The following is a 25,304-nucleotide window of genomic DNA, read 5'->3' as shown; positions in this document are numbered from 1 at the left end:
ACAGCTGGGGAGCAAGCACCAGGCTACCCGGACACCACTGACGGGGCAAGGGCAGGGCAGAACTGGAAGGGAGCCCCGGGTTCTCTCCTGGGTGACCTGGGGTCCCCTCCTCAATCCCTCTCTGTTTCCTTGATGCCACCGGCCTCAGGGTTTGGCGGATATCCTAGACACCGCCACCACATACTGTCCCCATCTGGGTCCTCTTCCCTACATCGGCGGCAAAACAGGATGCAGGTTTCATCATTTCCTCTTTACCTGGTGTCTTTGAAACAATACTCCTTGGTGTTCTCTGTGGGGAACAGGCCAAGGAGGCCACCATGGCGTAAGAAGCCACCCAAATGTTCTCAGAATGCTCCTTCAAGATCTACCCTGGTACGAAAATGGGTTAAGCTTCCCCTCCCCTCCCCTCCCCTATCTTCTCCCTTTCTCTCTCCCCTCTTGAAGGGAGTGCTCAGCCATCTCTTGTCTCTCTCTTGGCCCCTGGTCTCTCTACATACACATACCACCATCAGGGCATTCTTAGGAGTCGGCCGGGGCTGAACAAATCCTAGAACTATCTGCTCATTCAAACGTCCCCAGACAAGTTCCAGGCGGGAACAACGTCCTCCGCCGTGGGAGTCTGGGTTGGCTGCACTGGGGCTGCATTCAGTCACGTCCCACGTCCAGGAAGAAGGTCGCCTTGCCCCTGCCAAGGCTGACGAGACTCCGGTCACCGTCCAGTGCCATCACACCAGCAGCCACAGAAACAACGCTGCCCGCATCTGCCCAGGACCTTCTGGTGCACAAGGCACTGCACCACAAATCACCTCGGACTTCCCGGCATCTGTATGGGAGGCTGGACAGATCGAGTTCCCACTGCAAAGATGAGGAAGTTGAGGCCGCTTGGTCATAGTTCCTGAGAAGCAGAGCGGACGGGACTGGAACTCATTCTTCAGCAGCCTCTTGCTTCAGACTAGGACTTCCCTTTCTGCTCTAAATGTTCAGTTCTCCCTAATCTACAAAAACAACAATAAGCATTCCAGCAGTTCCTATTGCTCCTTAAGACTATTAATCTCCCTCCTTCAAAGACCTTCTCCTCTCAAATTTCCAGTGCGGCCAGGCACTGCCCAACACTCCTACCACGTGTCTCCAACATCTCTAATCCTCCCTCTCCTTTGGCCAATACGTCACCAAATCCTGCGGGCTCCTTCTTCAAAGGGGCTTCTGTACCGCTGGCACTTCCACTTCGAATGCTTTAACACAGACCTCTCCCCCGCCTGCCTGGAGCATGAAGCGTCCTAGTTGGTCTTCCTGCCTTCCCCCCTAGCTGTCTCTTTCCTAGCCGTCCTTTGAATCCAGAAGTGCCCACCCAAACCCACAACACACTCTGGGTCACACTTGCGGCAGCTCCCTATTCCCTCCACACTCCTGCTCCACACCTCGGGGCGTTTCAGACCTTATCTCTTATTGCCCCTCCCCAAAGCATGCCCACTTGCTTTAGCTTGGGTGGCCCCGCTTCCTGACCTCATTCCCCTATTTCATCCCTCAAGGCTCTGCTCGCCTGTTTCTGTATCTCTCTAGTGACTGCAGAAGATGTGATGAGATGAGTTTGTCAATGCCTGCCTTGTCCAAAGCCCCGAAAAGGACAGACCCACATGCCACATGACCCCGCCGCCCTCCAGGCGTCTGTACCTGGGAGGACCTGTGGCCCAGGAAGCCAATCCACTGACTGCCAGAATTCTGTCAGTGGTGTGCTCTGGCATTAATACACAAGTGGGGCTAAACCGGGTCTCTCCTTATTAATCAGCAATGGGTCTCAAAGTGGAAATAAGCCACCTGTGTGGACAAGCTGGGGTGGGGGGGGGGGAATGGGGTGCTGAAGGAGGGCAAAACCAAGCAGCCATGGAACAAGCTGATGAATAAAAGGCTGCATCTACAAAGAAGGATACCAGAGGCTCAACAAAAGCAGGGTGGTCATATGGCCCCCAAAAGACAGGGCACCTCCATTTCTGAACACACTCCCACCCCAGCTTCCACAGGGCCAGCTGCAATCCTTCTAGCAAGCCCTCTTTCCCCTAAGCTCACCTGTATGGGCTTCTATTCCCTGGACCCTCACAAGAGCCAGGCTCGGCAATGAGCAGGCTCTACTGAGGGACACTTCTTTTATTGGCCTCTTGTGGGACTAGTAAGTGTCTTACATATACCTGGTTTCCTTCCTTGGACCAGAACTCCTCCGAAGGGCTGCAGGGGCAGATAACTGTGGGGACCCTGAGGATAGAGACATGGGCCGGGCTGGGCCAATCAGACTCTCTAACCTGGGAATCCGGACTTTGGACTGGGAGATTCAGGGTAGCATGAGTGTAGCTGGGACTAGAACATGAACGCTTGGGAGCTGTAGGGCAGCATATGTTCACCGTGTGGACCGAGAAGGATAAAAGCCCAGCTGAAGAGAAGGAAGCCCACGGATAAGTGGAGTTGAGGGTCCAGGCCTTGTGGCTATCCTGTCTGCGGGGTCCTAAGTCCCCTGGTGCCCTTTAATCAACTACCTTTTTGCTTAAGCTACATTTAGTTGGGGCCTGTTACTTGCAACCAAGAGGGGTCCTAACAAGGGGATGTTCCTTATGATTCTCCATGAATACAAAGCAGGTGATCAACAAACTCTTAATGAATGAAAGAAAGCTGGCCCCAGATTCTGGCTCTCCTGTTTCTGTCAAAGGCACAGCCATGCTCTACAAATGCTTTCTGTGAAATGAGTAATTCAGCCCCAGGCAACCTAAATTAAATACACTTTGCTACCTGAAATATGTTATTTCCTCAATTTCATCACTTCTTTGGGACAAAACCAGCACTAAAAGGAGAGGCAGGCAAGAGCGGGGCAGAAAAACCAGTCCATGGAAGCACAAGCCTGCAGACTTTGTGCTACCCCAACTGACCCCACTAGAAAAAACTTTGCCCCGTGTTTTTCTGTCCCTATGCGACCCACTCCCAATCTACCCCTAGTGACTATCAAAGTCTCCAGGAGTTCACAAAGCTGACAACCCGTTGCTGATGGGCCATTTATGCCAGAGACTATGTATAAGGCCGGACTCATGAATTCTAAGGTTGAAGAAACCTCAGAGTGTTATTTTGCCCAGTGGCTTTCAAACTGTGTGTTCTACAGGACCCTAAGATCCCTGGTTTCAACCAGCGCATTGCCCATTTGATTGTGTATATCAAACTACATAGTAAGTTTGCCCCTGAGAGGGTTCCAGTGTATCAAAAAAATAGCACCCAACTCTTGTTCCAGACCAACTCCTTCATCATTCAGATAAGGAGCCAGAGGTCAAAACCACAGGTGCCAAGTGGCAAAGCTGGAAGAGAACTCTGGCCACTTGACTCTCCCAGTTGCCTCTCTCATGAGGTTGCTCCTTTCAAGGCTTGCCCGAGCCCAGGCCAGGTCTGAACCCCTTTCCTGAGAAGGAAAGCATCATGGTGGGTGCAGAGAGGGCCCTGAAGATACTGATGCTCCTGGCAGTGCCCACTGGAGGGGTGCTCAATGCAAGGTGACCTGCCTGTGTCAACAGAAGGGTGACACTCATGGCCTAGACAGTGCGAAACCGTTCTGATGCTCGTCCTCCACCACATATAGTTTCTCCCCTGAAATGACCCCATGTAGCACAAAGACTTGTGGTGTGGTAAAAGTGACTATGTCTCCTGAACTTCAGGGAAGAACTCTGCTGAATAAACTGGGTGGTAAGTAGTAAAGAGAGGAGTCTATGGAAAGGAGGGGAATAATTTTGAGACAACTCAGGAGAAAGCCTTTCCCTGGAACCCCTGGGCAGCAGCAGAGAGAAGCAGACCCAAGACTGTTATGTTGTGAGGAAAAAAGCTTCATCACAGGCTCTAATCCTGCCTGCTCACCGGCATTGGATGCCTTTTCATCAGCACCCCATGTACAAAGAACCAACAAAGGCTCCTTTTATCAAAATGCCTCCATTTACTCTTTGAGACCTTCCATAACCTTGGTGCACCCAACCAATTTGATTCGAGTGCCTCAACGAAAAAAAGAAGGCTAGAAGGATAAACACCAAAGGGAACCAGAGGATCTTTCTGAGTGGTGGAGGTAAAAGGTTTTTTTTTTGATTTTCTGGTACTGTCCACATTTTTTACCTGAATGTATTACTTTCACAATTAAAAAGAAAAAAAATCTATTGCTTATTTCTCCCCAACCTGTATCCCTTACTCAAATCACTGACCTTTCTACAAAATATGCTCACTTACCCTTAATTCCTGCCCTATCCCAGTCCTACCCCAATTGGGACTCGAGCCCCAAGGACTGGCAAGGCCCTCCTTTAAGAACTCCAGCCTAGAGACCTCTCCCACCTCAACTCCTTCTAAAGTGGCCTACACATTGCCTTTTTCCGCTACTTGTCTATACTGTGTGATTTAGCATTTGTCTATACACTGTCTTGCTTGAAAACTGTTTCACATCTTTATCTTTACTTCTTTCCCAAGGTAGACCATAAACCATCATGGAAGATGAGACATACATGTATTATGTGCATACATATTTGCAGGAATGAGGATGGAGTAGTATAAAGGGCATAGGAAGTAGAGTCAGGTTTCCTGGATCAGAACGAACTCTAGTCTGTAAGACCAACTACAGACCAGCGCTTAACCTCTCTGAACCAGTCCCCAACTTCCTCCAGCTGGATTTCCTATTAATATCAATTCCCTTGCCCCAAAAGGTAAGGATGGATTCTGAGCAAATCCCCCCAATCCCATAGCTTTTGAAAGAGAGATCAATTCTTTAAAACTCGGGCCCCGGACTCATCTTACAAAAGGGGTTTCCACCCCATACCCAAATTAGATCTAGAGCTAATTTGGGCTGAAGAGATGAAGAACAGTCTCCTTCAGCTGAAGTCTCTCCTTGGATACTTCCTTTCAGCCTGGGCCCCTGGCCCAGAAAAATAGCCAGGGAATGGTGCTTTCCACAATAGTAGGCTGAGCATCTCTGCCCACGGCTGCAAGAAAAGTGCTTGATGGCCAAGGATGGACCAGATATCCAGGCCCTAAATCTTCCATAGGGCACTTGTCACAGCAGGACAGAGCTCAGCTCAGCTTCGAACAGGAAGAGCTGCTAGAAGATTAAAGGGCTCACTATATCTTTCCTTCTGCCTATTGACACCGAAGACTTTATCCCTCCAGTCCCCAGTACATACAGCATGTGGCTTGCTAAAAAAAAAAATTATTTGGGGCCTTATTAAAAGTCACAGAGACACTAAGTTCCCAGTCAAATGAAGCCTCCTGTTCCTTCAGCAGCCAGACCTGGAGCAGGCCACAAGCAGAAATGTCACCTGGTGAATGTCACCCAGATGAGCTTTGGGTCCTGTGACCCTGATGTGAGAACCCAGAGGGGAGAGAGGCAAACAGCAAACAGAGAAGTCAGCCTGGGACGTAAAACACAGCCATGGAGTGCACCATCTGGCTCCCCTAAGACTTGTCTCCATGGCTCACCATGGACCCTTGGTGCTCTGTTATGTGTGTGCCCAGGTGGAAACGGTTTGGAAAAAATAAAAACAAATCAGAGAAACTCCAGTATTATTGGATCCATTACACTATGAGCTCCCTGAGGACAGGAACTATGTTTACCTGTGCTTAGCATGGGGCCAGGGGCTGGGGACCTGGCAGATGCACTGACTTTTTAGAGGCCATTTACCTTAGTGGTTAAGGGCCCCAGGAAACAACTGCCAGGATTCAAACAGTGGCCCCTCCACTTTCATGGGTTCGTGCCTCACCTCCCTGAGGTTTCCTCATCTTTAATGGAGGTAATTAAGCCCACATGCAAATGGAGGTAATTATGCCTACATGACAGGGCCAGCGTGAAAACTGAAGACAAATGATGGCAAACACTTAGTAGGGCATCTAATACACACGTGGTAGGATATTAATAAATGGTAATGATTTCAGTGATGATTCCTGGAGCTGCTGCAAGGGCTCAGGAAATGAAATGCTCATGCCATGTGACAATCTATTTGGGGGAACAGATTTACTTGCTTTTGCTAAGTAAAAAATGAATGCCATGTGCAATATCCCATATTACACAGGACAGAGTGTGGTCTGTTTCCCAGACACTGTGTGGGGCTGGGGAGAGGCACAAAGTGCACTTTTTGGCACATTCAGGACATATAGTACAAGAACTGGCAGATGTAGACTATTTGCTTGTCATGGGTGGCAGTGACGTCAGTAAACCAGCTATACCTGTTTAGACCTAGTGCATCCTTTGTTGAAACTGACAGTGAGGTACGTATTCCGTGGCAGAAACCTAGGACTGAGAATCACAAATCTCCCATTTTTCACTATTTGACTCTCCAATATTACTGAGCCCCTCCTTGAAAATGAGGATCCTTTCCACGTCAGAGAATCATCAGGAGGATTAGGTGGTATATGCATAAAGTACCTTCTATGGTGCCTGGCACACAGTAGATCCTCAATAAATAGCAATATGTAATAACTATGAAACAACTGTGTTTGGATCTGTAACCTAGTTACAAGGGGATGCTTATCAAATGTGAAAAAAAAATGGCTCTGCTAGGGAACTTTTTGGAAGTTTACAGAGGGGTTATCTCTGCAGTTGACAATGTATCAGAGAGACGTGCAAAGTTCCAGGAAAGAAGCCCCAGCGGCCCCAGAGATGTTCTGAAAGGCCACAGATGGGCTACAGCAAACTGAGGTCACTCCCAGGCCTTGACCTACCAGGTAACGAATATTATGAGACAGCCCAGAAAATGTAGTCAGGGGTTGCTGCTGGAATCAGCAGCAAGAGTTGAGGGGTGTGTCAAGTGATTTGTTACTAACGAGAGTTTAAAAGTTCTCAAGCTTTTGTGAATGATTCACATTTTTAAAACGAAACTAGATTCAAGGTTAACTCTAAAATAACATCACTCTCACTCAGTTGCTTCCGCTCTGCCTTCCTGAATGAATGAGTGGAATTACAGGAATGGCAGATAATGCAGGGCACACCCTGGAAGTTAGGTCCTACATGTGAATTTCACTGGCCATGTGTCTCAACTTGGGGTGAAGAGGAAGGTTGGGGACAGCTGGTTTAAGTACAAGTGCCAACATAGTGACAGTAATAAAAAAGTAATAAATAATATTTACCAAGAATTTTCTATGTCCCAGGCACGGTTCTAAACACTTTATATGAGTGAACTCACTAAATCCTCAGGACAATCCTATGGAATAGGTACTGTTTTCTCCTCTTTATAGGTGAGAAAACTGAGGACTGCAAATTTTATTTTATTTTTTAATAAAGATGAGTGCCCTTTTTTAAAAAATTATTTTTACATGGGCAGGCACTGGGAATCAAACCCGGGTCCTCTGGCATGGCAGGCGAGCATTCTTGCCTGCTGAGCCACCATGGCCCGCCTGAGGCCTGCAAATATAAAACAGCTTGTCTGAGATCACACAGCCAATGGAGAAGCTGCGATTTTAAAAATGCAAATGGTACTGTGACTAAAATACTTGTCATGGTTACTTGTCACCAAAAGAAACTCTTATCTTATAAACACCCTTTTGAATGACCAGATTTTGCAAACCAAAGGAAATCCACAAGCCTGCTATACCCTTAACTCCAGGGAAAGGGTGGAAGGTGGCCAGAATCAGATTTCCCAGGTGGGGGTCTGGGAAGGAAACACTCCGCTCCTCCCAACACTCTGTGAACAAGGATGTCTCCTTGGTTGTCATTCACAACCCACCTTCATTCATTTGCTTGGCATCTGCTGTGCTGATGCCATCACATAAATTCTCACATTTAATCCTTGGCTACACTAAGAGGTAGTGTTCTTGCCCCCACTTTACAGATGCAGGAACTGAGGCTCTAAACCAAGTGAAGCTAGCTCACTATAATGAAAAAGCAGTGGAGCCATAGCCCACCTGTGGCTTCTGCCCCTCTACCATTAATTAGCCATATCACTTTGGGCAACTCAACACCCTCACTGAATCTCAGTATCCTCATTGGTAAAACCAGGAACCATGATTCCTGCCTTGCCTACGTAACAGGACAGTTGTGGGGAGCAAATGATATTTAATACTTGAGAAAGCACTTTGAAAATTGCAAAATGCTGAGCAAAGCAAGGGACTGTTAGTCTTAATGAAAAAGAGTGACACGATCCTGCAAGCACTCTCCTAATGTGACTCTCTCAAAGTCTGCAGAGCTAGGGCACGCTTTTCAAGTCCCTGGCACCTAGGAGTTGGAAAGTGGAGCTTCACTCCAGGAGAGGGAGGAAACAGAGTAGCAATATTTGCATTCTACTTGTGCTTCTCTTCAGGAATGGAGAGATTCTACTGCCTACACCACACTCAGCCCTCCAACAACATTCAACAGATACTTACTGGGCACCTTATTAGGTACCAAACACTTTGAACCAAGATAATGGACTCAGATGGCTCCTAGGTATGGAGGTTAGGATATGAGGGCTGGGGAATTAAAGGATCAGGAGGCAGTAACCAGAAGAGAGGGGTTCACAGCTGACCTCCTGGCTTCTTTTCAAATGTGTATATGGGGTGAGGGACGCAAACTTACAGCTCTAGCATAAAGGAATGAGCTCCAAGCACAATATGAGTCAAAGGACATAGGTGAGTTCCTATTCTATGTCTTCTCAGCATCATGACCACCAAGCAAACACTTTACTTTTCTGGCCATCAGCTTTTCCATATGTAAAATGGGTAGAAATGGTTCCCACAGGTAAAATGGGGAGAATCAAGTAAGATATCTGTGAAGGGCCTAACATGGTTCTTAAAGGTGCTCAATAATAAACTCTCATTTAAAAAAAAAAGTGTTCTTTTCCTTTCATTCCAACGCCAATGCAGGTAAACTGTACGGTGGCCAAAAGCTTGGCCTTGATATCAGACCATGTGGATTTTTTTTTTTTGGGGGGGGGGATAGGGGAGCATGGTCCGGGAATCAAACTTGGGTCTCCCACACATAAGGCGAGCATTCTACCACTGAACCACCCATGCACCCCTTGAATCACCTGTGCACCCCTAGACCACCTGGATTTGAGTTATGGCTCTGCTATTTACAAACTGTGTAAATAGGTCACTGTGCCTTAGGCAGGTGACCTTACTTTCTAAGGCTCAATTTCTTCACCTGAAAAAAAAGGTGATAATAGTATCCACCCATAGGGTAACTGTGAGGATTAATCCAGACGTGCTAAATGTGATGCTCCCGGCACATGGTAAATGCCCAGCAAAGATGTTACGAATTAACATCTTATGATGAGCCCTTAAGAACAACAGGACTACAAAGTACACAGGTTCCTAAGATCCAGGCTACTTGGTGACTGACTGGCTGTCCAGGCGCAGTTCTGACAGGAGAGCGCATGGTCACCTTTTGCCCCTGCGCCAGCCTCCCAGAGGAAATGGGTACAAATGAGGCATCATTCTGCCCCTTCCCAGCCCATACGCAGGAGAAGGCGCCCTGACCCTGTTCTGAAAGGTGTGTCTTTCCCAGGGCAATAGGACCTGGAGTTGAGGTGCTGGAGATGGTCAGAGGAATGGGTGCGCATCGAGCTAAGTTTCCCTTCCTTGTGAACTCAGAAAGTAGGGAGAAATTTTGCTCCCAAGGCTCAGACAGCAGCACATGGCTTCAAGTAGCCAACATGCTAACCATATTGCTGTGTTGCTCTAATGTTCCTACCTTTTACCCATTCCTATATTCTCCCATCTTTTTTTGGCTGAACCATAGCCTTACATGTCTTATCTGCAAAAGGGTGTTTTTTGTTTTTTTTTAAGTGGCACTCTGAACCCAACCAAGATAGCTCTAACCTTCTGTGGGAGCCAGATGAATTATAACTGTACAGAAATGCTTTACTTAACTAGAAGCCACCCATCCATCAACCTCGACTATTGACAACATAGCTGTCCAAAGTAAGCCAAAAAAAATGGATTCTGGCTGATGTAAAAAGATGTCACAGAATCTACCCATTCCCTAGAGAACTTCTCAGGCTTCCATTTGGAGCCTATTTACTCTTTCTCTAAGCACAATTCTAACAAGCTTAGTCCATTTCCCCAGGAAACTAAAGGGCTGCTATTTGAGTGTGACAGGGATCTGAAGACCACTGACTACAGAGAGAGGACAGAGCAATGCTGTGCTGGTTTGAAAGGATGTATGCCTAGAAAAGCCATGTCTTAATCAAAATCCCATTTCATAAAGGCAGAATAATCCCTATTCAATACTGTGAGTTTGAAACTGTAATCAGATCATCTCCCTGGAGAGATAGTTTAATCAAGAGTGATTGTTGAACTGGAATAGGTGATGGCACGTCTCCACCCATCTGAGTAGGTCTTGATAAGTTTCTGGAGTTCTATCAAAGAGGAAATATTCTGGAGAATGAAGGAGATTTCTGAGGGAGCAGAGAACGACATAGCCACAAGAAGCAGAGTCCACCAGCCAGCGACCTTTGGAAATGAAGAAGGAAAACACCTCCCAGGGAGCTTCATGAAGGGAAGCCAGGAGAGAAAGCTAGCAGATGATGCCGTGTTCACCACATGCCTTTTCAGATGAGAGAGGAACCCTGACTGTGTTTACCATGTGCCTTCCAGCTGAGAGAGAAACCCCGAACTTCTTCAGCCTTCTTGAACTAAGGTATCTTTGCCTGGATGCCTTAGATTGGACACTTCTATAGACTTGTATTAATTGGGACATTTTCTCGGCCTTAGAACAGTAAACTAGCAACTTATTAAATTCCCTTTTTAACAGCCATTCTGTTTCTGGTATATTGCATTCCGGCAGCTAGCAAACTAGAACAAATGTCGGGAACCATTTACTTTCGGGCCCCCGTGCCCTACAGTCCCCAAAGCCCAGAAGCCTCACACCATCATAAGTACAATAGCTGCGGTATCTGATACGGCAGGACTTCTGATTCTCATTCAAAGCCCAGAACAGCATTTAAGAGCCTCCCTGCACCAGTATTGCCACTCAGAATCTTGGGGCCCAACCCTCACAGAATGGGCTCTCCCCCAGAAATTTCCTTCTGCCTTTTACCAGTCCCCACCCCACCCCCACTCTCTTCTTTCAGAGATAAAATGCTTTTGAGAGAACAGGCCTTTTGTGGCCATCACCTGAGCAGATGCTTTATACATACTAGGTATGAAATAAATGACCTGAGTTGCAAAGAAGAGGTTATTTATGCTCTATTCTTTGGTTGAAAGTATACTATTCATTTCAGAAAGATTCCCATCCAAAAATAGTTTTTAAACATTTCTTTTATAGTTTTGCTCCTTAAAAGGGTAGGCTTCAATGATCTGAGGGAAAAAAAATCACGAACTACAGTTTTTGTGTGTAAAAATCCTCTAGCTTTGAAAAATAGAAACTTTATAAGTTCACAGTCTCTTTTCATCCAGGATCTCACTTGATTCTTACAAACTCTCTGAGAGGTGAGCTGGGTGGTAGTCACCCCATTATATAAATGGGGAAAATGAGGTTCAAAAAGATCAAGAGGCTTGTCCAAAGTCACACACACAACTAGGAAGGAGCAAAGGACCAAGGCCTTATTTCCCACCAATGCCAGATGACATTTTAGGTTGGGACCACATATTTGAGACCATGCAGCCAAAATGTAATTTTTAAAACACTGTGAGCTGTTTTACATCCAAGCTGGAAATATTCTCATCTTTTTTATAGGGGATCATCTGAACACAAAATAAATGACTTGCCCAAGATCACCACTCTAGAAAATGGCAAAAACGAATCAGAACTTTTTCTTTTTGGGGAATGGTGGTGGTGGTGGTACGTGGGCTAGGAACTGAACCCAGGCCTCCCGCATGGCAAGTGGGAGCCACCCGAGCCGCATGAACCACCCGAGCACCCCAACCCCTTCCTTGTGAATACACTTGACCTTGACCACTCCCTACCATGCCTTGACCTTGTCACACTCAAAACATAAAGGAGCATGTATAGTTTTTATATAGGTTGAACCATATTTCTGTGAACTAGGCAGGGGGTACATATACCTTTACTTCTCTTTTTAATAGCTGGAAAAGAAAAAAAAACACATTAAATAAATCTTAAAGTTTCTTTTCAGCTCTAAAATGCTGTGATTCTAAAAATTCCCCAGCAAGTCAATGGGTAAAGAGACCTGGGCTTCACATCACTTGCCTTCCTGCCTCATGGTCTATCAGACCATCCCAACCCTGCCTATAAGTTGAGGATTACAAATACCACGTGTGACTAGAAATGGGGTCCTCTCTAACATAGCTGCACAAATAAAATGACAAGAAAACACAACTGCTGGGTTAGAACCATAATAGGGGGCTTCGCTCCACTCTTCAGCTCAGGTAACTCTTAGTAAGAGGCTCCCAAACCACAGAGGTTTGAGACCATACCTAGGCTGGGGGTGAGGGAGAAGCCACTCCCAGGAAAAGAACACCACTCTGAGGTTGTGGCTCAAATCCCTTCATTAGGATACCTGCCCTAACACTGATGTAAGCAAGAGATCAATCAGGTCTGCTCATTCCTGCTCTTCAACAGTTCTCACCTACACTGTGATACACCTGATTTCATCCAACACTTATTTATTAAGGACCTACTATATGCCAGGCATTGCTCTAGGTACCAGGGAGTGAATAAACAAATATCTCTGACTGCACAGAGTAGGGACAGACAACCAGTGTCAGAAGATGATAAGGGCTATGGGGAAAGATGAAACGGGGAAGGGAGGTGGGTAATGCTCAGAGCAGGTGGTGGAGGGAAGGGAAAGGATTTTAAATAGCAGGCCCCATTAAATCAAAGCCCTAGGAGGCTTGACTGAGAAGGGACATTTGAGGAGACTTGGAGGACCACAGGGAGGGAACCATTCAGATATCAGTGGGTAGAACAAGTGGATGAAGAGTAAGAGATGTAGTAAGAAGGTAAACGGGTGAGAATCATATCATGTCATGTAAGTCAACACAAGGACTTTGAAAAAGATGGGGAGTCACACGAAGGGTTGAGCAAAAGAGTAATAAAAACCAACTTCGAGTTTACGGCATCTTTCTGACTGCTACGTTGAAAATAGCCTTGTTGAGAGACAAGGGAGGAAGCAGGAAGATCAGGCAAGAGGCCGATGGTAGCTTAGGTCAGAGTGAAAGTGGTGGAGATTGTAAGAAGCAGTCAGGTTCTGGACATATTTAGAAGGTAAAGTCAACAGGATTTATTGATCAAATGGGATGTGGGTTGTAACAGAGAAGGAGGAGTCATAAATGAATCTAGCCTTTTGGGGGTCTGGGTAATTGGAAAGATCAAATCACCATTAAGATGGGAAAGAGTTTGTGAAGAGCAGGGGAGGTTGAGGAATTGTTTCCAGACATGCTAAACTGAAAAGCCTTTATATTAGATGTGTTGAGTAGGAAGCAGAATGTACAAGGCTTGGAGTTGGAGAGAGTGGGCTGAAACTATAAATGTGGAGTTACTGGCATATATAATCATATGTAATTGTATGTCTAATAAGACAAGATTTATATGTATAACCATGCATAATTTATATGACTGTGTTTATCATTTGTCCTCCTAAACTGTAAGCTCCATGTAGTCAAGGACCATGTCTGTTCACAGCCAGCTTGGTGTCTCTGGCATTCAGTAAATATTTACTCAGCAAATGGAGAAGTTGCCCGATTAATCCCTCAAGAATAGCTACCATGGCCCACACACGAGAAGACTTCCTTGCAATCACAGTGCCAAGCCCAACCAGTCCAAAACAGAGCTCAGGGACTGTCCACCCCCAAGCTTGGGATTCCAGAATGTAAGTGGATATGCCTGGCACATCAGAGAGTCAGATATTTGGGTTTCAGCCCTGCCACACACTCAAAGGGTGGAGCTGGGCAAGAGACTTGCTGTTTTACCACCTCTATTTCTCCCCTAGCTGGTTGGCTGAAGGGCTGTTTCACCCAGTTCATGGGCAGAGATAGTGATCTACCCAGGGTATGTGTATGAGGTGGTAGAGACACTCCCTCCCACCCCCCCACCCCACCAAAAGGAGTAACTCCCCAAGTATTCTCTAAGGCATGCAAGGGCCACCTAATCCTTCCACCTAATACAAGACTCCATAATCACTGGGCGTTGTAACTCTGCTTCTCCTGTCAAATAATTAAGAAGACAAAACTAAGGCCAAAGGGTGACTGTAAAAGTCATAAGATTCCAACTCAATCCATTCTAGTTTTGGACAGCTGCCTTTGTGAAGGTGAAAAAATGATCTTATAAAACCCCCTCCCTTTCCAAGATATTGAAAGTGATCCAGAGAGATTTGATGACTTCCCAGGGTCCCTCAGCAACAAGCTGAAGACTGGAACGTAAGTTCTATCTCCCTTTTGAGGGTTTCTTCCCATTTACTAGTGGTAAAGGAAAGGTCAGAGTCATAAGTGTTAACTAGAGGAGTTTTAGACAATCTAGAATTAAACTTCAACTTAAAATTATGTCCTTCTCAAAGGGTAAGTTGCAGATGTTACAAAAATGCCAGGTGCATACTGTGACGTTAAGGATTTCTTCTTTATACCCAAACTTCTGTCACCTTAGAGTGCCCCCTTTGATTTGGACTTTATGAATAAAGCTATTCATAGTAAGATCCACATAAGTGAAATAATAATATACCAACAGATTTTAAAATGCAGATAAATACTTCAGTAAAATATTTACATGAAAAATACAGATGTAGGATGAAGTCAGGTTTAGCTTTCTAAATTCAACAATTATTGAGGGCTTTCTCTGTACAAGTTATTGTGCTAAATGCTATGTATACGTATGTGTATGTGTGTATATGACTATTTGAGTAAGTGACTGAGAAAGAGGAACAGAGACACACCAGAATAAGACAGAATTCAGGTTTCAAGGCTTGCAGTGTAGTTGCTGGTATAAGAATGTAAACATTAAAAACCTGACCAACAACTTAAAACCTAAAATTGTGGAACTGTAACCCATACCAAACTCTGAAATCTGTTCTACAACTAATTGTTGTGATGTACTTTGAAATTTATTGCTTTGTTTTTACATATATGCTATTTTTTTTTATAAAAAAAGAGAAGGAAGAGAAAAATAAGGAAGATAGGATTTAACAAATGAATATGACTGGTGAATCAATATATTGATATTTCTTTTGGTCTTCAGTGTCTTGGAGCAACTAGAAGAAAAAATGAAAAAAATACCAAACTTTAAAATCTTTTCTATAACTACTTGTTAAAATGCACTGGTAAATTTATTGCTTTTCTTTGTATATATGTTATTTTTCACAGCTAAAAAAGAAACCCACATAACCAGTAATATGGAGTAGATTATTATACAGTAAGTAGCATAGATAATGTATCTGCAGGAGTTCTTAGAAGAAGCAATCTCTTCCACTGGATGTGGGAGGAGATTTGTTAGGGAAGGTGCTTCAAGAAAGATAAGGGATTTGGGGTAGACCATGAAGGGGAGAACGACTCTTGATAAGATGAGGTGGGGAAATGAAACAAGTACAAGCTGGTGACCTTAATGTTAAGGAAGAGAAAGAAATCAGGTCCCAAAAGGAAGGACTGGGTCAGACATATCCTTAAAAGTTTAGATTATTGTAAACAATAGGGAGATGCAGAAAGATTTTTCAACATAAAATTAATTACAGGGTTTGGAATAGGTCAATTTAACAAACTACTTTTGGGGGAACTTCTAGGTATAGACACTCTGCTTCGGATGAGTGAGTGAAGATGAACTTGCCTTTGGTGGGTAACTGACTTCAGACTGGGAGAGAAGCAGGACTCGAGGTGACAGGACCTTGCAGTAGAGTGGGAAGGGGCAGGTTTGTAACTCACATGAAAGGAAGAGTCAGCAGTGACTAGCTGGCTAGGAGACAAAGACAGTCAGTGGGGGAGTTTTTCAAGGTATAATTACGTAGCTCAGAGAATGTAAGGGTAAGGAAGGGAAACAGATTAAGGGGGAAGAGATACAGAGCTTGGCTCTAGTGGTGCTGAATCTGAGGATATCTAGATCAGTGTCCAGCAGCCATTTAGAGATGTGGGTATGGGGTTCAAGAGACAGGTAACAGCTGAATATATAGCACAGGGGGAAAGCAATTATGGAACCAAATACGATTTCTCTGGGAGGGAGTATAAAGAGAGAAAAAACAATGTGAAACTTAACCATGAGTGTACCCACCTAGGAGATGCTTGGTAGGTAGGAGTAATCAAAGAGGAAAACCAAAATAATGCTAAGAAGGGAAGGGAGAAGAAAGTTTCAAGGAGGGGAGGCTGTCAGCAGTGAAAAATACAATGAAATCAATTATTAGGACTGATTAAATAAATAATAAATTGAAAGCACATAAATAATAAATTGAAAGAATGAATGAAAGTCCCTTGGGTTTGAGAATTAACTTTGCTCAGAAGAATGATTAGGGATGCCTTCCTATAAGAAGATTCCGATCTTAAGTTTTACCTTATCCTTCCTATAAAAACACATTTCTTCCTTCCATATGTCATCCGGTCCACTACATAGACATCCTTCCCTTCTTCCTCAGGTCCACCCCCCCTTCACTCCATTCTCCTTCCCAGGTTCCACAACACAGTAACACACCTACGGGTCAAAGAGAGGCAGGAAACTGCAACTAGAGTTTCCACTTCATTAACAACTTCAGGCCAGTGATTCCTCTTACAGAAAGGGATATGTAGCAATTGGGCCCAATTTGTATTAGCTGTGTGGCTTTGGGCAAGTTGCTCAATCTCTCTGGATTTGTGTTTTTGGATAGGGAGGAGGAAGTAGGTCTATCTGGAATCTAGACAAATTTCTAAGTCTACTATTTTATCATTCTCAGAAGATCCTTGCAACATCCTCAGAGAAGGAAGTGAGTGTCCGGGGCAAAGCGCCAGGATAGGAGGAGGGGTGTACCGAGAAAGTGAGAAGGCGCTACCCGGCCCTCCCGAATCGCGAAGAGATCCCCATACCAAAGGCTGGGAAGAATCCCAACAAACCCGAGGGAGAAATTCTCACCCCCACCTCACTCCACCTTTCCTAGATTCCCAGACGGCCGGGAGACTCTAAAAACCCTGCAGGAAAAATAAAGATTTCCTTCCCAGAGCCCTGCGCTGCTTTTGCAAGTCGGATTCGGGCAGCACGATATGCAGCCCGATAATAACAGTCTTTGGAAGGATCGACTGAGCTCGTCTCGCTCGCTCCGAGTTCTGGGGACGCCTGGCTGCCCGCGCCGTGCCCCAACCGGCCGGCGTCAGACCCCGGCCCGGGCTGCCAGGCCAGCGGCGCCCTCGCCCGGGGTCCTCCCCCCTCCGTCCGCCCCGCTGCGGTCTGCAAACATTTCCTGCCCCCACCCCCACCAGGAGCTTCCCAGTTGGAGCGAGTCGGTCTCGCAGCCGGGTCAGCGCTCGCAGTTGCCCCAACTCAGCTCCCCCGGCCATCCAGGACTGGGGAGGAGGCCCCCGTCCCGCTCCCGAGCAGCCATCGGGGGATTCCCAAGCGCCAGGCGCCGGGAGTGGTCTCTCGGGAAGTCCAGGGCTCCAGTAAGAAGGGGGGACAACTGGCAAGGTGCCCGTTGCTCTGCTCCCTTCCCTGTCATTACCTGCTCGTTTGCGGGGGTGTCCCGGGGCGGCCGGCCTCTCCCGGCGCTGTCTCCCCACGCAGTTGCCCATGCTGGCTCCTCAGCCGGGCCCCATCCACCGGAGGCGGGGGGGTGGGTGGACGGCTGCTCCGCGCTCCTGCCCCGGACCGCGGCGTCCCAGGTCAACGGCTCCTGCCGCCCGGCATCGGGCGCACCCCGATTTCCCCCCCGGGGGTGCACTCTGACCCAGCGCCGGCTTCGCCACAAACTTTGCGGGCGAAGGTAGAGGAGGGGGACGACTCCCCAGCACAGTCCACCAGGTGGCCGGGCCAGGGGGGCCCACGACGGTGCCCGGCGGGAGACCAGCTCCGCTGTAGAGGCGGAGAGAGGGGGCGGGCACCGCCGCAGCTACTCGGAGCTCGCTCGGGGCTCCCAGCTGGGGCCGGCCCCCCGGAGCCTGTCACTCACCTGTCTAACCCCGCCCCAGCCCGGCCCCGCTCCTTTCCGCCTGCTCGCAGTGCCCGCACCGCCACCGCCCGCCCCAGGTGCGCATGTGACCGACGGCACCGCCTCCTTGGGCCGGGCCTGATTTTTTCATTGGCTTCCCGCAGGGTGCATACCGCCCCTCGGCCCCACCCAGCCAGGTGCCCGCCCAGTCGCCCGTCTCCACGGGAACCGGGCCGGGAATTATGCGCCCTCAATGGCCCCCGCTGCGTGCCCAGCACCCGTCGCACTCCCCGCGCCAGCGCCCCTACTTCAGGCCCCGCCCCTCGGGGAGGGGCCGCCCCACCCTCCCTGGAACTGCCAGGCGAGGAGCCGGCGGGCACGTGATCCGCGGAGCGCTCCGCCCCCTAAGTCTTCGCCAAGCGATTGGCTCATGAAGCACATGCGCGGAGAGTCTTGTTTCGTGCCACCACCTACTTCCCCTCCTACGGTCACTAGTTCGTGTCATGGCCGCCGCCACCGCTTTGGAGGCAGTGGCGCCTACGGGCGCCCTGTGGGACCTCGTGCACGACTTTGTCGTGGGTCAGCAGGAGGGGTCTGCTGACCAGGTGGCTGCAGGTATGGCAGACGGCGCCGCGCGGCTTCCGCATGGGGTCCAAGAGGAGGGAGCGGCCTCCACACAGGGGGTCGGGCGGGAAGAGTGAGGGATAGAGGTGACTGTGAGAGACTGTCCCCAGGAGCACCGGGTGCTTAAGAGCCGTACCAAAATTGAAAGTTATTTGCATCTTCCTTAAAGCGCTTTTACACTCCTCGTCTTCCGTAACCATCTTCTGTGCAGGAGAGGCGGGGTTAGGATAATCATTACCATTTTACAGATGAGGAAACTGAGTTACAGCGAGAAGAGACTTGCGGAGTGTCACAGATCAGGCAGGTCGGGGAGCTGGAACTCGGCATCGGATGCTCTCACGGGGAAACCACGTTGTATCTAGGAGGTAGACGTGAGAAAATGCAGCTTCAGCGGCATCAGCACCAGTCGCGTGGAATCTTGGGAGCGGCGGGGCGGCGCCGGCCACCGACTGGCTGTAATTGGAGGGAGAGGAGGGAAGGCGTTCTAGGCACAGTTTGAGATGTTCAGTGTCCTCCCTCTGTTTCTTCGTAAAGTTCTTGATTAATTTGCTTCTCAAGTTTTTCATGTGCAGTGTGGTTTTATCTTTTCTTACATTTCCAGTACCTGCTTATGACCAGTTCAGCAATCTCTTGGTTCTGACAGCTTCCTAAGATTTGAATCAAATAATATTAGGTGTCTTTGGAATTTTAATACTGTGCTTTTGTAGAAGAAAATTTATCTACCAAAGCGTTACTGAATGTTAGGAGGCCTTCAGACCTCAGGCATAAGTCACAGAATACAAAATAATATTGTAGGTATCCGTAAGTTTGTATTTTAAAGGTATTTTTTGGAAATTTTGCATGTCTGGGGAGAAGTAAAGAACATTGCTTCTCTTGAAAACTGAGATACTAACTTTTAGAATACGTGAGAAATGAATAAATTGCGTCTGCTAAAAATGTAATGCTTTGGTTCTTAGCAGTATTCTGCTTTCATTCATTCGTTCCACCGTTACTGAACACGTTATTCTTCAAATGATGCAAAGCAATAGGAATATAGCTATAAATCAGTTCAGATTGGTGCCCTTCAGAAACTTATACTGCGGTGGGAGAGACAACTACGAACACAGTCGACCATAAAAAGGGTTCTAGGAGGTGTATTCAGATGCTATGGAAGCATCAGAGAACAAATGCCCCCTTCTGCCATTCCACGAAGCTTGACTTCTTACAATAAATTTAGTGAGTTATCAGTGTTGACAGTGTTAACGAGTACAATATGTGCCAGTGTCATTTTTCCAAGTGTTTTATTGTGAATTTTTTCAAACATAAGCAAAGTCTAAAGAATTTTATAAGGAGCCCACATACACTCATCACCTAGATCCTGCTATTAACTCTTTTTTGCCATTAACATTTTAATATACTTGATTGATCACTTATCCATCCATTTAAGTTGCAGATATCCATACGCTTACCCCTAAATACTTAAGCCTGCATATCATTAGAGTTCAGTATTTGTTTACAGTTTCTTTCTCTTTAGGTGAAACATTTATATCCAATTAAGAACACATACCTTAAGTGAACATTCGTTGCTTTAAAAAATGCAATCCAAACCCTTGTCAACATAAAACATTATACCAGTGTCATTTAAAATTTTTCTTTCACATTTATATATTATGAAACAATACTTTTGGATTTTTCAGGTTCAAAATATACTGAGACTACAATCTGATAAGAGACTGCCAAGTTTTACGTGTTTATAAATTTTTTTTTGTTATTGTCTGAAAAAAATGACCTAAACTATTGTCTACTTTAAAACAAGCTCAGCCCAGCCAAAACTCAGTAACTACTAAGCCTGTTGTACTTTTGGTCTCCTGACTAAATGAAGAAGGTTGGTACGAGGAGAAGTAACAGATAAAGTTGAAATGTTTGGTGTTTGATGGGATTGAATTATGCATAACATTGGATCCCAATCAGAGGTATTTAAATGACCTGTTGTAGGAATAGCGGTTGTAGATCCTTGAGCAAAGAAGCCGTATAAAGAAGATAAGTTTAGAGGTTTAAATTGGTATTCTCAATCTTAGATCACTGCCCTTTTTAGGGTTATTGAAGGCTGACAGTTTTGAAGCATCCTCAGAATAAGATGTGCTTTCTAATCCTCCAGCCTGTCAGGCTTTGTTAGTGCTTCCTTTTTAGCCACTCATAGCAGCAGAGTTTCCTACAATAGTAAAAGCAAAAGAAACATCCCCTCCTCACAAAGGCAGCTACTACCAATTTTGTCTTTGTCAAGAACCTGGTGGGTTCTTGGTAAAAATAGGAGTCAGTAATGCATTTCCTAGTATAACTTATGTGGACAGCTTAATTGAGTACATGGAACCTTGAGTAGAGCATGAGATTTTGTAGGTTTGTCCAGAGTGATGCCTCAATAAATCCCAGAAGGATTTGAACAGTGAATCAAAAAGTATTTGCAGAGTCCCCTTGGGGGAATGGTAAGAAAGGGGGAAAGTTCAGCTTCCCCAATTGGAGAATTCTTGATATTCTCACAAGCAGTGGGGACAACCAAAGCAATAGGCTGAGCCCCCAATCTTAGGGTTTATTCATATGAACTTAACCCTGCAAAGGATAGGCTAAACCTACTTAAAATTAGGCCTAAGAGTCACCCCAAGAGAACCCCTTTTGTTGCTCAGATGTGGCCTCTCTCTCTCTCAGCCAACAGGAGAAGCAAACTCACTGCCCTCCCCCTCTCTATGTGGGACGGACTCCCAGGGGTGTGGACCTTCCTGGCAACGTGGGACAGAAATCCTAGAATGAGCTGGGACTCAGTATCAAGGGATTGGGAAAACCTTCTCGATCGAAAGGGGGAGGACAGAAATGAGACAAAATAAAGTGTCAATGGCTGAGAGATTCCAAACAGACTTGAGAGGTTATCCTGGAAGTTATTCTTACGCATTAAGTAGGTATCACCTTTTTAGTTAATGCATAACAGAGGTTGGAGGGAACTGCCTGAAAATGTAGAGCTGTATTCCAGTAGCCTTGTTTCTTGAAGATGATTGTATAATGGTATAGCTTTCGCAGTGTGATTGTGTGATTGTGAAAATCTTGTGTCTGATGCTTTTATCTATGTTATGGACAGATGAGTAAAACATATGGATTAAAAATAAGTAGATGATGGGGAACAAATATTAAAATAAATTTAGTAGATTGAAATGCTGGTGATTGGGGAGGGGTAAGGGGTATGGTATGTATGACTTTTTTTCTGTTTTCTTTTTATTTCTTTTTCTGAATTGATGCAAATGTTCTAAGAAATGATCGTGATGATGAATATACAACTATGTTCATATTGTATGTTGATTGGTTTTATTAATAAAAATTTAAAAAAAAATAGGAGTCAGATGGCAAAAAGGTACAAGTGATGGAAGCGATATGACTTGGCAGCCTAAGAGTTAAAGGTCTCAGAGACTGTACTGCAGGTCCTCAGCCTTTGTTCTCACCTTCCCCTTCTGGACCTTTTAGTTGCTGTCACCCACCATTACTTTTCTTAAGCGTTTTCCTTCCCAGTTCCCTCCACTAGCTCCATCTAATTAAAGTTAGACCCAGCTTGATTGCCCTCCACCACCAATAGATGCTAAAGCGTTTCCTGATTACCCCAGTCAGACACCATGGCACCCTTCAGAATTTGTGTTGTACTTGTTTCTTAACCTCTTGTATACTTATTAGAAGACCTGTTTAGTATCTATTTCTGTACACAGCTCCATATCCTAACTTCCCATTCTTACCACCAGAGACTGCTATAAGTAGGTACAAAATAAAAAGTACTTAAGTGAATGGAATGAGAGATGTTGAAGGAAGAATCAGTGGGGCTTGAGGTATACAGCTTGAAGGAGAGGGAGGACTCCGAGATGACTCCTTGTTTTCAAGCCTGAGGATGCCAAGTGCTCTGTCCAAAAAATTGGGGGGTGGGGAGGGCAGGGGGACACGCTGAGGAAGAACCTGATTTTAGAGAATGTTAACTTTTGAAATGTTGGATTTACACAGTTGATGACTTGTTTTTCCCTCTTAGTTATTTGGATTTTGCTTCATTTCAGTCTTTTATTATTTTGTATTTTCCCATATTTGTAACTCCCTGAGGTGGACACTATGCCTGAAACCAAAAGATTGCTAAAGAACAGTAAAATATGCTTCTGAGAAATGTCTGTAGCACCCTCAGCAGAAAGAGTATTTTGAGAGCTTGATTGTAACCAAGTCCTGGTTGGGGTTTTTCTCTCTCTCCTGTTCTTTCATACTCTCATTGCCTGCTACTTCACTTTTTCAAGAGGTTGCAACTCCAGCAGACAGAGCTCTAATTGTGTTTTCCATGTCACTGCTCATATAAATGCTCCTTTGACTCCTCAGTACCCCTCACAAACTGCTGCCCTTCTGAGGAAAGTATGGGCAGTTCAGAGGTGCTTGTAGGCCCATTTTTCGAAAGCAAATCAGACTCTTCGGAAAATTTAGGCCTGCTTATGTACAGCAAGGAACTTATACTTATTTTTTTTCCATAAATGTTACCTAAGCTGAGCTTCTTTCAGAGCTTGGAAGACCAGTGAGACTGCCCCTAGGAAAATAACTCCTTATGGGCGACATTCATCCCAGGAAACCAAGTGCATAATTAACAGCATTTCCAGGTATTCAGGTATTTCTTACTTGGGAGAAATTATAATATTAAGAGAACTAATCATTTAAAGTTAGTGAGAGAATGATTCATAAACCCAGGAATTTTACTCCTTTCTTACATTAATCTAGTCTATTTATATCACTACTATGATAACACTGAACTTGTTACCCTGCAGTTTTAGATGTTTTTCTGCCCAAACTCTGGGCTCCTTAAAAGCTCCCTGTCTGTATTTCTGCCTCCAGCCCTAACACAGTACCTGATTTTAAGTAGGTACACAGTAAATGTAGAATAAATAAATGAATGAAAACAAACATATATGACAATTTATCTTAAGCATGGAAGGAACCAAAAGAGGGAGTAAATTATTCTCTATGGGAGAATTAAAGAAGCTTTCATCAAAGTTGACATTTGAGCTTGATTTTAAAGAATGAGTTGAAGTTCTTCATGTAGACAGGGGCCAGAAAGGAGCATTCTAAGCCGGGGAAATACGTTTACAAGCTTAAGGATATCGAGAGGCTTGACATGTTAGGATTTCATGTAACTGAATTATAGAAGTCATGATGAAAGGTAAGGCTAGAGGGAATTTGGGGACTGAATTGTGAAGGACTCCAAGCCAAGGAGTCAGGTCTTACCTGAAGGCAATAAGGAGTAAATGGAGATTGGTGAGTAATGTGCATTTTAGGGTGATAATTCAGGATAAAGTATGGATGGATTAGAGGACTTTTTTTTTTTAAGTTGAGGTAAAATTTATATGACAGAATTTACCATTTTAAGTGTGCAATGCACTGACTTTTATTACATTCACAATTTTGTGTAACCATCACCACTGTCTAATTCCAGAACATTTTCATCATTCCCAAAATTATAAAGCTGTTAGAGAGGATGAAAAGGAGGATCCATTTTTGAGATAGACTCAGCAGACCTGGAATAAGATGTTAAATTTAGTCAGTGTTGTAAAAGGATCCCCCCAGTTACTGTTTCTAGTTTTTCCCCTCCTTGTCATTTTTCTTTTATTTACTATTGTGTGATAGCTTTTTTAACCTCTTCATTTTTTCCCTAATTGTTTACTACTTTTATACCTTATTCCCCTTTTATGTTTTTGCTGCATTAATTCAAGATGTGATCTTTGTGAAAGATAGGAGGACTCAAAGGGCTTAGCCAGGGAAGTTTACCCGTGGGGTTCAGGGAATCACATGCAAGTGTATGTTTCCTTTCAGTTATAATGCAGCTAGTTTCATATTAATATATGCTGATTGCTGAAGAAATATTTTTCAATGATAGAATGTGAGGCAACCTATAAAGGTTGGAATTAACCAATAAGGCTGTATGAAGAAACTTTCTCAGGTGATGAAATGTTTATTTCTTGATTGGGATTTTGGTTATTCAGGTGTATACTTTTGTTAAAACTCATCAAATTATATTCTTAAGATCTGTGCATTTCACTGCATGTAAATTTTATTTCAGTTAAAAAAAAATTAGAGGCAACCGAATGGGACCTATTAGTCAGGTTTTTGTCTTGTGGCATTTGAGGTATTTCCAAAGATGAATCATAGCCCAGCATCCACATGGGACATTGAAACTATTGCTGAAGAAATTATTCATTTTAGTGGTGTCCTTTGCTATAGACAGTTATCAGTCCCCTATGGCTTCCTCCATACAATTGCTAACTCCGTCTGTGGCCACTACTGAAGTTAGTTTTGGGATGGATTTTTCAGCAGTTTCTTGGACTTCAGCCAAGGGTTCCAAGAAAGTACCCTCTACTACCTTCCCAAATGATGCAGTACTCTTATGGTATATGACCTAGTAGTGGAGATTCCTCTTCACTTAAGTATTGCTATTAAGGAGTTGGGTATAAAAACCGAGTAACAAGAACAGTTTCTTAGTTTGTCTTATTAGTCTGGTTACAACCCCTTCCCCCATCCTACAGCCTGCTCGTTTTTTTCCCTTGGCTCTTTCTCAGGAACAAGGCAGCAGCTGGGTCTCACACATCCTGGCACGAGAAGGGCTAAGAGTGCCTGATGTCTAAATTGGTGCCAGTCAGAGCTGTGAATCCTGACTAGAGCTCTCCTTTTCCTCAGAATGATTGGTCTTCTCTCTAC

General features: G+C 45.2%; 2 protein-coding genes across 10 annotated transcripts in view; one reads left to right on the top strand and one right to left on the bottom strand.

Moving 5' to 3' along the window:
- Window positions 1-18,256, bottom strand: part of UBTD1 (ubiquitin domain containing 1) — a 50,556-nt gene extending 32,300 nt beyond the window's left edge. Inside the window, exon 1 of one of the 3 annotated variants that reach the window (XM_077125652.1) lies at window positions 17,976-18,256. Coding sequence is in view for 1 of the 3 variants with exons in the window: in XM_077125651.1 (XP_076981766.1) it covers window positions 17,529-17,598 (70 nt within the window). In the remaining 2 variants the exon portion in view is untranslated. The other 2 variants (XM_077125651.1, XM_077125653.1) reach the window with 2 other exon arrangements.
- Window positions 18,254-25,304, top strand: part of MMS19 (MMS19 cytosolic iron-sulfur assembly component) — a 32,061-nt gene continuing 25,010 nt past the window's right edge. For 4 of the 7 annotated variants that reach the window (XM_077125637.1, XM_077125635.1, XM_077125636.1 and 1 more), the window contains exon 1: window positions 18,254-18,569. In XM_077125637.1, the coding sequence (XP_076981752.1) occupies window positions 18,458-18,569 (112 nt within the window). In that variant the 5' untranslated portion in view covers window positions 18,254-18,457. Of the gene's footprint in view, window positions 18,570-21,260; window positions 21,505-23,104; window positions 23,216-25,304 lie in introns of all 7 variants that reach the window. The other 3 variants (XM_077125638.1, XM_077125639.1, XM_077125640.1) reach the window with 3 other exon arrangements.

The sequence above is a fragment of the Tamandua tetradactyla genome, chromosome 13 (genome assembly GCF_023851605.1).
Source record: "Tamandua tetradactyla isolate mTamTet1 chromosome 13, mTamTet1.pri, whole genome shotgun sequence".
Lineage (NCBI taxonomy): Eukaryota > Metazoa > Chordata > Mammalia > Pilosa > Myrmecophagidae > Tamandua > Tamandua tetradactyla.
This window is presented reverse-complemented; position numbering and strand designations above follow the sequence as displayed.